At 41.9% G+C, this 12,948-nt stretch overlaps 1 protein-coding gene across 1 annotated transcript; it reads left to right on the top strand.

Annotated features, from left to right (window-relative positions):
• The first annotated feature begins 417 nt into the window (after positions 1–417).
• On the top strand, positions 418–12,676 carry cyba (cytochrome b-245, alpha polypeptide). The gene is made up of 6 exons (XM_084308662.1): positions 418–573; positions 1,047–1,116; positions 1,396–1,470; positions 2,191–2,274; positions 2,828–2,909; positions 8,602–12,676. Exons 1-6 carry the CDS (start codon positions 438–440, stop codon positions 8,794–8,796), a joined length of 642 nt encoding a protein of 213 aa, XP_084164788.1. The 5' UTR covers positions 418–437; the 3' UTR covers positions 8,797–12,676.
• The last annotated feature ends 272 nt before the right edge of the window (positions 12,677–12,948 follow it).

Raw genomic sequence — 12,948 nt, 5'->3', positions numbered from 1 at the left:
AGATTCCAGTGTGAACTGGTCACTGCTCCTGAACTGACCCGCATGAGCAAATGAACAATAACGAAGATGGACGTAAACATGACCTATATGGAGGACACTGAAGTCACAGTGTATGGTTTAATAGTTGAATGTAGTGGATGGAGGCCAGCTAATTCAAACAAATCAGACCTGTATCAGATTTGGGCCACTTTATGTTGCAGTCACTCTGAACACAGCCTTAGAAACGAAGTCGAGTAAAAGTATAAAGTTCCCGAAAATAAAACTCCCCAAAAAGTACTCTATTACTTTCCACCCAATAGGCGCGCATCATTCGGAAATACGAGCTGTGGGGCTGGCCAAAACACATTAGGCCACCTCCTCGCCTTGTGTCCCAATAACCAAAACATTAGTACCTCTCCTCCACCCTTCTCACAAGTCACACCGGTGATAATCATCACATGCGATCAATCGCTACCGGAGGATATTTATATTATATTATTATAAGTGAGAAGGTCTTGCCTGCAGTCGCGGACACCATGGGGAAGATAGAATGGGCGATGTGGGCGAATGAACAAGCTCTGGCAGCAGGACTGAGTGAGTAGACAACTTCAAAACAAGCTTTTTTACTAAAAATGTAAATGTGGAAATATCAACATAATTGTTGCGATCTTATTTGTAGCAAGATTACACTCAATCTATAAACTCAGAGAGTTGTGAAATCAAATCACCGCGTCGCTCCTATTATTTACTGTTTTAGCGTTTTTTTTCTATTATTTATTTTCTATAACATTTTGTGTTTGATTTTACGTGAATATTGCCGGTATTGTGTCACTGTTTTGCATTTGTATGATCGTCGTTTCCGTAAATGCAAGGGAAAAATTGTGAAACTTGAAATGAAAAATAAATTGTTATGTGAAACGTTTTTCTAACCTGTAGCCTATGTAAAATGTAATAACGATTGAATACGTTGAACTCATTTTCAGTTGTTAAAAAAAAATAATAATAATAAAAAAAAGTTTGAACTGAATAATTGACAGAAACTGATAAATCTACTTCCTCCTTTCCAGTTCTCCTGACTGGTGGTATAGTCGGGGTGGCTGGTCAGTTCAGAGGCTGGCAGTTTGCTGCTTATGGAGTGTATCCTTTCATCAAACCAGCGACTGGTGCTTGGATACCATTGAATGGCATTGAACTATATAAGCCAATACATACTATTAAGCAATATACTATTTTAGATTCAAAATGTGTTGTCATCATATAGGATACAGCACAAGTATAGTACAACAAATATAAGTTTGGCATCAGTTCTCCTTGGCCCTCCACATAAAAAGGTCTGTGCACCGCTGTAGTAGAGAAACCTGTACACTAAAATTTGATTACTAAAACTTAATGAAGCAGCCTTGACAGACTCCTCAGAGCCGCAGGGGTGTTCATCTGCCTACTGGAGTACCCTAGAGGCAAGAGGAGCAAGGGCACCAGTGTGGAGAGGACGTGAGTGATGATACCATCTAGTTGCGTATCTTTGCAATGTTCAGCATTACAACAGTAGAAACCAGTTTCCGTTGGTCACCACTCACCACCAACATGTGATGGTTTTTGTTTTTCAGTCAAACGGTCTGCTTAAAGGCTCTATAGTACAAACACTGATTAGATTCGATTTGATTAAAATGTATATCGTCATCATGCAGCACAAGTACAGTACAACAAAAATAAGTTTGGCATCCAACCAGAGTGCAAATGTGACAGTAAAGTGCAATAGCAATATACAATCTACAGGTGATTGAACTGGGTATAACACATAGAGATTAGTACTACTGAGTAATAGTGCTAATGTATGTACAGAGTTTTAGTATTAATATGTACAGTGATACAGGTATAAAGACACTGTGGTAGTAATTCATACTGACCAGCAGCGTAACTATTAAGAGTAGGTAAGGGATATGTACAGATATATAGTATTTACAGATATGTAAAAGGGATTATATGCAGGTATATGTACAGACAGATGTGTGTGTATATATATATATATATATATATATATATATATAAAAATACGGTAAGAATAAATACGGTATATACAGCATTATGGTACATTCTATCATACAGAGTTATAAGAGTTATATGCAGGTGTATCAGTAGGTACAGTATATATAATGATTATATGCAGGTATATCTGCTGTCCATTATAAATATTTTCTCTATGTTTTCCAGGGGACAGTACTGCTTCACCATCTGTGTGAAATCCTTTGGGCCGCTGACAAGGAGCTACTACGTCCGAGCATTCCTACATGCAGCGTGAGTTGCCGCATTACTTTGTCTTCTCACATTCATCTCATTGTCTTCCCAACAGAAGACCAGGCTAGCAGTCTATTTTAATCTAACACTAGAGCTCTCCTGCATCAATGCACTTCCTTGTTTGATTGTGACATGTGCCAGTAATCAAGCTTCTTTCTTCCTCATTCCTCCCTTTCTTCCTTTCTCTATGTACAATAATGCTTTATTTATATACTGTATATATACCGTATGTACATACATCTGATAGCTCTATTACTCAGTAGTACTTATTTATATATTTTATATCCAGTTTAATCACCTGTAGCTTGTATATTACTTCTGCACTTTACTGTTACATTTGCACTCTGGTTGGACGCAAACTTCTTTTCGTCGTACTGTACTTCTTTCTTTCTTTCTTTCTTTCTTTCTTTCTTTCTTTCTTTCTTTCTTTCTTTCTTTCTTTCTTTCTTTCTTTCTTTCTTTCTTTCTTTCTTTCTTTCTTTCTTTCTTTCTTTTGTTCTTTCATTCATTCTTTTGTTCTTTCATTCATTCTTTCTCTCTCTTCCTCCCATAGACTATGTGTTCCTGGAGGTTTCATGCTTGCGACCGTCCTTGGGTGTGTCTGCCTGGGTATTTCCAGTCTCATCTACTTAGCAGTAAGTGAAACAAGTAAATGATAACAAGCAGCATCACCTTGTTTCCATACCGGGATCTGTGCTCAGATATGACTGTAGTTATAAAATCATTAATGTGACTCAGGTATTTTCTACCTACAATACCGGTGTTCAGGATTATACACCAGCCAGTCTCATGGCTAACCGGTGTACGTAGTTTGCGTAATCACAGGATCTAAACATGCAAGATGGAGGCTGGAGTGCAAAATGTCAACTTTCTCAGTTTTTCTCATCAACATTTCTTTAGTTGAAATAAGTGACTATAAGTTGGAATCACACCCAAGTTCATTCATTCATTCATTCAATCAATCTTCATTTAATCTCGAAAGATCATTGAGAGCAGGCTCTCATTTACAATGACGTCAAGAAGTACAATACATAATACAAAAACAGTATAGAAACAGAAAAGTCAATCAATTAAACAATTTAAATTAATTTAAATTAAACAACTACAGACTGAGATGAAATGGTTGGCTATTGTAGATTTAAACTGACCAATCGATACTAAAGTATTGAGTTATTTTTATCCACTTTTCTCCTTTTTTCTATTTTCTCCCATCCCAATTCCACTGTGCCAATTCTCCCCTTCCCTGTCTTGAACGTTGCTCGCATACGCCCCCCACTGGCCGGTTGTAGGGAGGATAGAAGCCTTGCATCACGTGTCCCCTCCGATACACGAGGAGGCAGCCTGTCACATCTTTTCACCTGCCAGCGTGGACTCTCATTGACGAGGTGTAACGTGTGGGAGGCTCACACTACCCTCGCCATTTCCTGTCTCTGCTGTGCAGGCGTCCCCAACCGACCTGTAGGAGTTGCTGTCCACAACGTCCAGATTACCACCCATCGACTTCCACCCGCTAACTCTGCCAATTGAGTTAGTACAGTGCTTCTCAAAGTTTTTCTGTCAGGCCCCCCTTTGGCGGACCAAAATATTTTGGGCCCCCCCCTCGCCCCAACAAAATAGTCATGAAATGGGCCATGTTTAAATTTATTGAAATTTATATCGTGACCTTTCAAATTGGCCCTATATTTTGTTTTCAGAGCTGTCATGGATGAAAAGCCAGCTTCACACAGATACTGTATGTGGTGCTGAATGGTATCAACACCTTAACTGCTGCATCATGAGATACTTGGTGGGCCATGAGATGAGATACTTGGTACTCAGCACCACACTCTGAAACTAGCTCTCTAGGTGGTATCAGAGAGATTTCAAAGAGTTCTTCCAAGAGTTTGGATGGAGATGTGTCAGGAAGATTTGTCTCAATGTTGTCTGTAAAGTTTTTTTTTATCCAGAGTAACTTGGTGATCCTTTTCTGTGTTTTATTAAATAATGATTTTGAGACATTTTGAGAAATGGTATTTTCATGGAGAACTGTGCAGCTGCAACAGATAGCACTTTAGTGATAATTTTCTGTAATACATTTTATTTTTTATTTTTTTTTATAAATCTCAAGGCCCCCCCTGTCATGCCTTTGCGCCCCCCCTGGGGGGCGCGCCCCCCACTTTGAGAAACACTGAGTTAGTATGACGGCTGGCCCAAGCCGGAGGCAACGCAGACAGCCGGAGTCGAACCCGGTGTCTCTTGCATTGGTGACGAGCGCAATGTCCGCTGCGCCACGCAGCCGCCTAAAGTATTGAGTTTTAAAATGCTTTACAAAACAGTTCATGTGTCAGGGGCACAGAAGCTAAAAGCAGATGTTCCTAATTCAGTGAATGTGATAAGGTCCAGTTTACTTGCAAGATTATCTGCATGGCATTTAAATGTAAATTTCTCATCAAGCCAGATGCTAAGATATTTATATTCTTTAACTCTCTCAATAATAGCCCCATTCACAGTGTCAAACATCACAAACAGTACCTTTTGGCTCTAGAGCAGGGGTTCTCAAACTTTTTCATACCGTGACCCCATTTTATTTAGGATTTCTTTTTGGGGACCCTTACACTTAATGTATCGCGTTATTTCAACGTGGAATCAAAATAAAAGCACACGTTGTTGAACTTGATCATGCATATTTATTAGAAAATGTAATTACAGCACTATGTTATCAATACACATTTATAAAACGAGGCATATTTAGCCAAAATATGTTGCCACCCGTAGTTTGAGAACCACTGCTCTAGAGAACAGCATGAACTTTGTTTTGTTTGTACCAGTTTAAGATTAGATTAGCAAGTCCATCCTGCAAAGTATTAAATGAGAGTTGTAATTTTTAAATGGCTAGTTGTACAGAGTTAGCAACACAATAGACAATAGTATAATTTGCGCATATTATTAATATAAATAGTAAATAAGACTGGCCCTAGGATTGAACCCTGCGATACACCTCTTGTAACGGGCAAGAATTCTGTGTGTATTTGTGATCAGAGTCAGAGATTTTATTTGCCATGTATGGACGAATCCACATTGGAATACAGGTACAGAGCAAACACTGTGTGTTTACAACTAATCCAATACAGGAGCAGAGTAAAAACAGTACATAATTTTTTTTAAACACAGACCGTATAAAAGGACAAATGCTAAAGTTGATATCAACATCTCCTAAAGTGCATATCATAGTAAAAGTGCATAATGCATAGAGGCACAATTTACAGTAAAAGTACATATAATCAAAGTGCGTGATGCACAGACACACAGAAACAGCACTTCCACAACCTGACTAATAACACACCAAATAAAAATAGGATAATATACAAGGCTGCGCACAGCACTGGGGAAGAAACGCTTAGTAAACCGAGAGGTAGAGCATGTGATAGAGCGGTAGCGTCTGCCCGACGGGAGGGGGACAAAGAGGCCTGCGGCTGGGTGGCGTGAATATTAAAGGCAACCAACTTGTGTTCAGCTTTTCTCTGATTGGCCACGACCCCCCGCCCCCTTTTGCCGCGAACGCGGCAGCAGAGGTCCCTGCAAGGTCCCAAATTAAATGAATGAAGCGCGCAGCGAACGCGGCAGCAGAGTGTATAATGTTATTTCGCAGAGTGTATAATGTTATTTCGCGGAGCATAATGTATAATGTTATTTCGCGTTTGTAACGTCTGATGCTGACTGATTAATAATAAGCTCTCTTTATATCTCCAGTGATAAAACCCAGTGCTCTATGATACACAGCGTGGATGGGCTTTCAGAGCATAATGTATAATGTTATTTCGCGTTTGTAACGTCTGATGCTGACTGATTAATAATAAGCTCTCTTTATATCTCCAGTGATAAAACCCAGTGCTCTATGATACACAGCGTGGATGGGCTTTCAGAGCATAATGTATAATGTTATTTCGCGTTTGTAACGTCTGATGCTGACTGATTAATAATAAGCTCTCTTTATATCTCCAGTGATAAAACCCAGTGCTCTATGATACACAGCGTGGATGGGCTTTCAGGTGGAGGGAGGCGCATGCATGTACATAATTTCACCATAATCAAATACAGACATAATTGTGGATTATTGTACAATGGTCTTCTTACTGGCAGCACAAAAGCATGATTTGTTTCTGGAGGCTGCTGACTGATTAATACGCAGCTCTCTTTATTTCGCGGAGCATAATGTATAATTAACCAACAACATTAACCAACAACGAGGCACAACGAGGCATTGAGGCATGAACCAACGAGCACCTTTCAGTCAGAGCACCTGGGGGAGCCTCATGCCGCGTCTCGCTGCCGCGTCCTCTCTGCCGCAGGGCGTGTGCTAGGGCGGTCACGTGGCCGTGCGGCCAATCAGGGAAACGCTGAACGAAAAGCTGAACACAAGTTGGTTGCCTTTAATATTCACGCGGCTGGGTGACCAGAGGGGTCGTTGATAATGCCAGAGGCACGGGAAAGCAGCCTGGCACCATAGATCTCTTCTAGAGCTGGCAGGCTAACCCTGATTGTCTTGCGTGCGAGACGCACAATTCTGTTCAGAGATTTCTTCTCCTGGTCTGTAATGTTACCAAACCATATAGTACAGGAGGAAGTAAGAACGCTCTCAATCACACAGCGATAGAAGTTGTTTAGAATCACCCTGTTATTAGTGAACTCTTTCAGTTTCCTAAGAAAGAAAAGATGTTGCTGGGACTTTTTAACAATGGTTCTGGTATTGGAGTGCCAGCTCAGGTCATTTGAAATAGTGACCCCAAGAAATTTAAAACTGCTCACCATCTCCACCTCTGAGCCATTTATGGTAATGGAGAGATGGGATACCTTGCTACGTCTAAAATAGATGACTAGCTCCTTCGTTTTGGAAGCATTCAGGGTGAGGTTATTGGTCTCACTCCACCTAACTAGGTTCTGCACCTCTGATCTGTAAAATGACTCGTCATTTGAGTTTATACGCCCAATGACCGTGGTATCATCAGCATACTTTACTATCAGATTGTTATCATAGGAAGCAGTACAGTTATGAGTGCAGAGAGAGAACAATAAAGGGCTGAGAATGCAGCCTTGTGGCGAACCAGTACTTAAAACAATTTCATCAGACATGTTGTTTCCAATCCTGACTCTTTGAGGTCTCAAAATTAAAAAGCTAAGAATCCATTCACAGACAGCGTCACATAGACCCAGACACTGAAGTTTGTGGATCAGATTAGATGGAATAAGCGTATTAAAAGCAGAGCTATAATCGATAAAAAGCATTCTAACATAGGAGATTTTCTTATCTAAGTGTTCATACACAGGATTAAGAGCTAAGGAAATGGCATCATCTACTGATCTATTTTTCTTGTAGACAAACTGCCAGGGATCAAGACAGGTAGGAATCTGACCTTTTATATAATTCAGCACTAGACGCTCTAAACATTTCATTAAAACTGAGGTTAGAGCAATAGGTCTGTAATCATTAAGACAAGTCACAGGTGATTTATTAGGAACCGGAATGATCGTAGATTCCTTGAAGCTCCTTGGAACAAGGCAGCGCTCCAGTGACATATTAAAAAGGTCTGTGAGCACAGGGGCAAGCTGCTCAGAGCAGAGTCTGACGGCCCTGGGAGGAATGCCGTCCGGGCCAGTGGCTTTCCTAGCCTTAGTACTGGACAGGACCTTGTGCACCTCATGTTCTGTGACAGTCAGCCCAGACAAGTCACTGGAGTTGGAAGGAATAAAAACAGGACGCTCTGTGTTACTTTCATCAAATCTGGAGTAAAAGTTATTCAGTCTACCGGGGAGCGAGTGATCACCTCCACCGGAGGCGAGGCCCCTGGGCTTGTAGGAAGTGATAGTGTTCAGTCCCTGCCACATCCGACGGGGATCACTGCCAGTAAAATGTCCTTCAATCCGTTCTCCATAGGAGCGCTTGGCGGCTCTTATTGACCGCTCCAGCGAGTATCTAGCCAGTTTATAACTGGTTGCATCCCCAGATTTAAAAGCAGTAGCTTGTTCAGTAAGTTTGAGTCGAACATCAGAGTTAAGCCATGGTTTTTGGTTTGAGTATTGCTTAACCACCTTGCGGGGAATGCACAAGTCAATTCAATAGTTGATATATCCAATGACAGTGTCACAGTATTGGTCAAGGTCCTCACATTTAAAGACAGACCAGTCTGTGGCATCGAGACACCCTTGTAAAAGTGTTTCAGCATCTTTAGTCCAACACTGAGTAGAGCTTAATTACAACTCTCAGGAGGGCATCCATGTGTGAACTAAATTAGTTTATGTTTGTGGGCAGAGCACTCACCTGATCTCACCTTTTGTTTGAATGATTTCCAGGCTGCTATCCGAGGTGAACAATGGGAGCCCATTCTCCCACGGAAGGCGACCCCGAAGCCGGTCGGAGAGAGTATCAAGAACCCTCCTCAGAACCCCCCCCCCAGACCCCCCCCGGAGATGCGCAGGAAGCGGATGGAGGATCTGGAGGGAGCGGCCTACGTCAACCCCATCGCTGTCACCGCCAACGAGTATTAACCGTCCTCCGTGTCTCTCTCTCTCTCCCTGTCCCACTTACACAAGGTAATCACGTTTTCCGCCAAGTTCACCGGAACCGAAGCAAGCGAGCATTTCGTTCCAGAATGCTGTTCCGACCTCGTATGGAGTCTGCGGATGGTTGTAGACGGATTTACAAGAGTTGAGTGAGTTGGGAGCTACGGTGTTGTGTCGAGACCGGACCTCCATAGGAAGACGTTGATGAACCCCCCCCCCCTGTTTCTGGCTTAGCATTACGTCTTCATGAACAGTTAATGAAATAAATTGAAATATGATTGAAATATAACTAGAAATGAAAGAAGAAAAAAATAAGTTAAATGTGCAATAGATAACATTTTTATGTAGACCCATTTATATATCTTTTATAATCCACAGAGCTCTTAGAAAGCTGTGGAATAAAAGTGATTGATTAATTAATTCATCCTTTAAAATAATGTTTGCAGGTCCAAAATTAATGTTGTTGTTTACATGTATCCCCAATCCCCTCCCCTACTTCCCATTTCCCCATTTCCCCACGTGGAATGCACCTGATTGGATAAATTATATGCTGGTGCTCTAGTGCGACATCTAGTGGCTGAATGTTATCTATAGCACCTTTTAAAATTAATTTGTATTAATCTTGCACTGCTATGTGAGGGGAAAATGGAACTGGAACTCTGGGCATAATCCAGGTGTGTCCAACGCATGCTATCACCAGCCGATATCTGTGGGATTTGGGTTTTGGTGAAGGCCATGTTTTTACTGTTATTTAAGCAATATGAAGCAGTATGAAGCTAATATTTTGCTGTGCAAAGTTTTCATCAGTTTAATTACTGCTGTGATAAAAGTGCCTTAATCAATGTATTTAAAGCCCAATCAAGTTGTTCTCCTACCTTCTCCAAAGCAGGCTACTTGGTGCCTGGTCCACTTTTCAATCATTGCATTGTTTGAAGGTGCCGTTTGTAAGATTTCTGATGTATAAATCACGTGGAATAAGCACGTAATTTAATTCTGCCCGCCAGTCAAAGCGAGGACCTGTTAGACTAGACATATGCTGTCAGCAGCAGATGGTATGTCCCTGAAAACAGCCTGAATCCTCTATGACACTTTGTGATCATGCCCCCTGAGGTTTAGCAAGAAGCGCATGTACTTGAAGGAGTATGAAAAAATGAAATATAAATTGCGGCCCTTTATATATAGTTGCACGTGTCACTTTTCATGTAGAGAGCAAAGCAAGGATATCACAAAGCAACGACACATTTCAAATATCATAATCACACAGGCGCGGCTGGGTAGCGCAGCGGACTAAGTGCCTGCCTACCACCGCAGAGACACTGGTATCGAATCCAGCTGTCAGCGGTACCTCCGGCTTGGTCGGTCGTCCATACTAACACGATTGGTAGTGTTAGGTGGGAAGCCGGTGGGGTGTGTATCCTGGTCGTTGTAAACAGCAACTCCTACAGGTCGGTCGGGGCGCCTGCTCAGCGAGGAAGGGATCTGGGTGAGGTAGTGTGATTCTCCCACACGTTACACTCACCCAATGAGAGTACTCGCTGTCGGGTGAAAAGAAGTGGCTGGCTGACTCCACATGTATCGGAGGAGACATGTGATAGTATCTATCAACCCTCCCTAGACCGGCAAGTGGGGGACAAATGCGCGCAACGACCAGGAAGGGAATTGGCATAACGACTAAATTGAGGATGGGAGAAAAATACAAAAAAAAGGGGGAGAAAAAGTAGATACAAAAATATATCATAATCACACAAGCTTTTGAGGAGTACTTAAAGCAGCAATGTGTGTTTCTGGCCAATTTTCATTTCAAACCTTTTTAAACTTGAAAGGCAACTTTATCTCATTTACAGTACAGTCACATCGAGTGTACATACAGAGATGAGCATAAAAGCATATAAAATCACACAGCATACATCATAACAAAGAGACAAGACGAGGCAAAGCGCTAGGGTAACAAATCAATTAAAACACATACAACTTGATTGACAAAGGTTGGAGATCAAGGTTTTAAACAGAGGTGATCATCTCAAGCTTTGAGGACTATTGGAGTTCATTCCCTACAATGCGTAATTCATCCGATACAATGCTCAAATATATTACTTATACAATAAGTAAATATATTACTTATGCCTAATATGACGTACATTATGTAAATATTTTGCTGTCGTCGATTAGTACTTTATTTACGCTTTCTGGTGAGACTGTTGGCTGGCCACCAGCGGTGCCGTCTCTGTTTTCAATAGATTTCCCATGAGCCTCTTTGCTCTGTCACCTCTGTTAGTGTGCTTAGTGTTGTGTCTCACCAAACCATGTGAGGTTAGAGCAGGTGAGTGCTTAGTGTGTGTTGGAGCAGAGTGCCATGTTGAAGTGCTGGAGGTCTCAATATGCTCCAGAACTTGATTAATCAATAGAAAAAAGGTACATTGTCACTTTAAGGAATATGCCATGGGGCCCCTGTCCATTAGGCGAGAAGCATAATGAGGGGGGTCCGGGAGCATGCTCTCCTGTGAAGACAAGCATAATGAGGGGGGTCCGGGAGCATGCTCTCCTGTGAAGACAAGCATAATGAGGGGGGTCCGGGAGCATGCTCTCCTGTGAAGACAAGCATAATGAGGGGGGTCCGGGAGCATGCTCTCCTGTGAAGCCAAGCATAATGAGGGGGGTCCGGGAGCATGCTCTCCTGTGAAGACAAGCATAATGAGGGGGGTCCGGGAGCATGCTCTCCTGTGAAGACTATCTTTCAAGAAACAGCTGTAATACTATATTCTAGGGCCTTTTGGTGAAGGATATCAAACAGAATTGTGGCCCCTGTACTTTACACAGCTATTTAAATCATGCTTGCATGGCACCAGGCATGAGTTCAGATAAGTACTCGCTATTTGCATATCAATAGCGCCGGTCGTCAGGTGTGTTAAATACGTTCTCAGATACATTCACACCTAACCTGTTGTGAATAACATGTGTTACATTCCATTCGTAGAGGCTATTAGGCACTGTCTTTAGTCTGTGCTCAAGCGAGGGGACATTAAATGCGCATTCGCGGGAGCGCGTGCACGCGCCGGGACCGCGCGTGCACGTGGCGCCATTAGGTGCGTGCAACCCCAGATGATTTCAATAACGCACCACTGCATGGCACACATTCCAATTGAAATGAAATCATACAATTAACTATAAGAATCCTGGGGCTTCGGTGGTCTGGGCCCTCTGATGGTCCTGTGCCCTGGGGCATTTGCTTGGTATGCCAAGTCAGTTATAGGACAAACATATTTGTCAAGTTTGGTACAAATCGGACAAAGAGTTCACAGATAACACCTATACCTGTTTACCTTATATATTTTTTTTACAAAATTAGGAAAGGATCTCGCGCTCATATGGTTTGACTTTCAACATGTAAATGGCACATTTAAAGACGTTGGCCCATTGAAAGATGTTGGTCCCCAGTTGCCACATAGCAAGTTTTATGAGATTATCCCATAATAATTATATGCTTATTCCGCATAATTTGTATAGCGTTGACTCACGCGGTTCTCATTCCAAACGACTAACAACTTACAAACGGCACCTTTTAAAGATGACCTTCTGACCTCAGGAAGTGTTTTACGACTCGAGCTAATTAAATCTGGAGTCTGGGTGATACTGAGACGATCTTAGCTGCTCATGGACTACTTTTGTGTTTCATATCTTGTGTACATGCACTGTGTTGTTGTGTCAACTTGTGGTTTTTCCTTTTGAGGTCAGTGGATTACAGTACTGTGAGGTACATGTATGTATCAACGGCCGACAGTGAATAATGGCTACTGTTTAAAAAATAACTTCTATACTTTTGTAAATAAATCTACTGCATTTTCCTTAAACTCTCGTCTCTTGTCACTGATCTGCATCCAGACATTTATTAAATGGTAAATAGACTGCATTTATAAACCGCTTTTCTCAGCCGTTCATACATTCCCTCATCTGCTCCTTTGTTTATCTTCTCATATTTTATATTTAACCTTCTGATTGCCAGACGACCTCTCTACCTCCTGAGACACTGTCTAACCCTTCCCTTCTGATTACCAGACGACCGCTCTACCTCCTGAGACACTGTCTAACCCTTCCCTTCTGATTACCAGACGACCCCTCTTCTACCTCCTGAGACACTGT

This window comes from Notolepis coatsorum (genome assembly GCF_963971535.1).
Source record: "Notolepis coatsorum genome assembly, chromosome: 2".
Classification (NCBI taxonomy): Eukaryota; Metazoa; Chordata; class Actinopteri; order Aulopiformes; family Paralepididae; genus Notolepis; species Notolepis coatsorum.
This window is presented reverse-complemented; position numbering and strand designations above follow the sequence as displayed.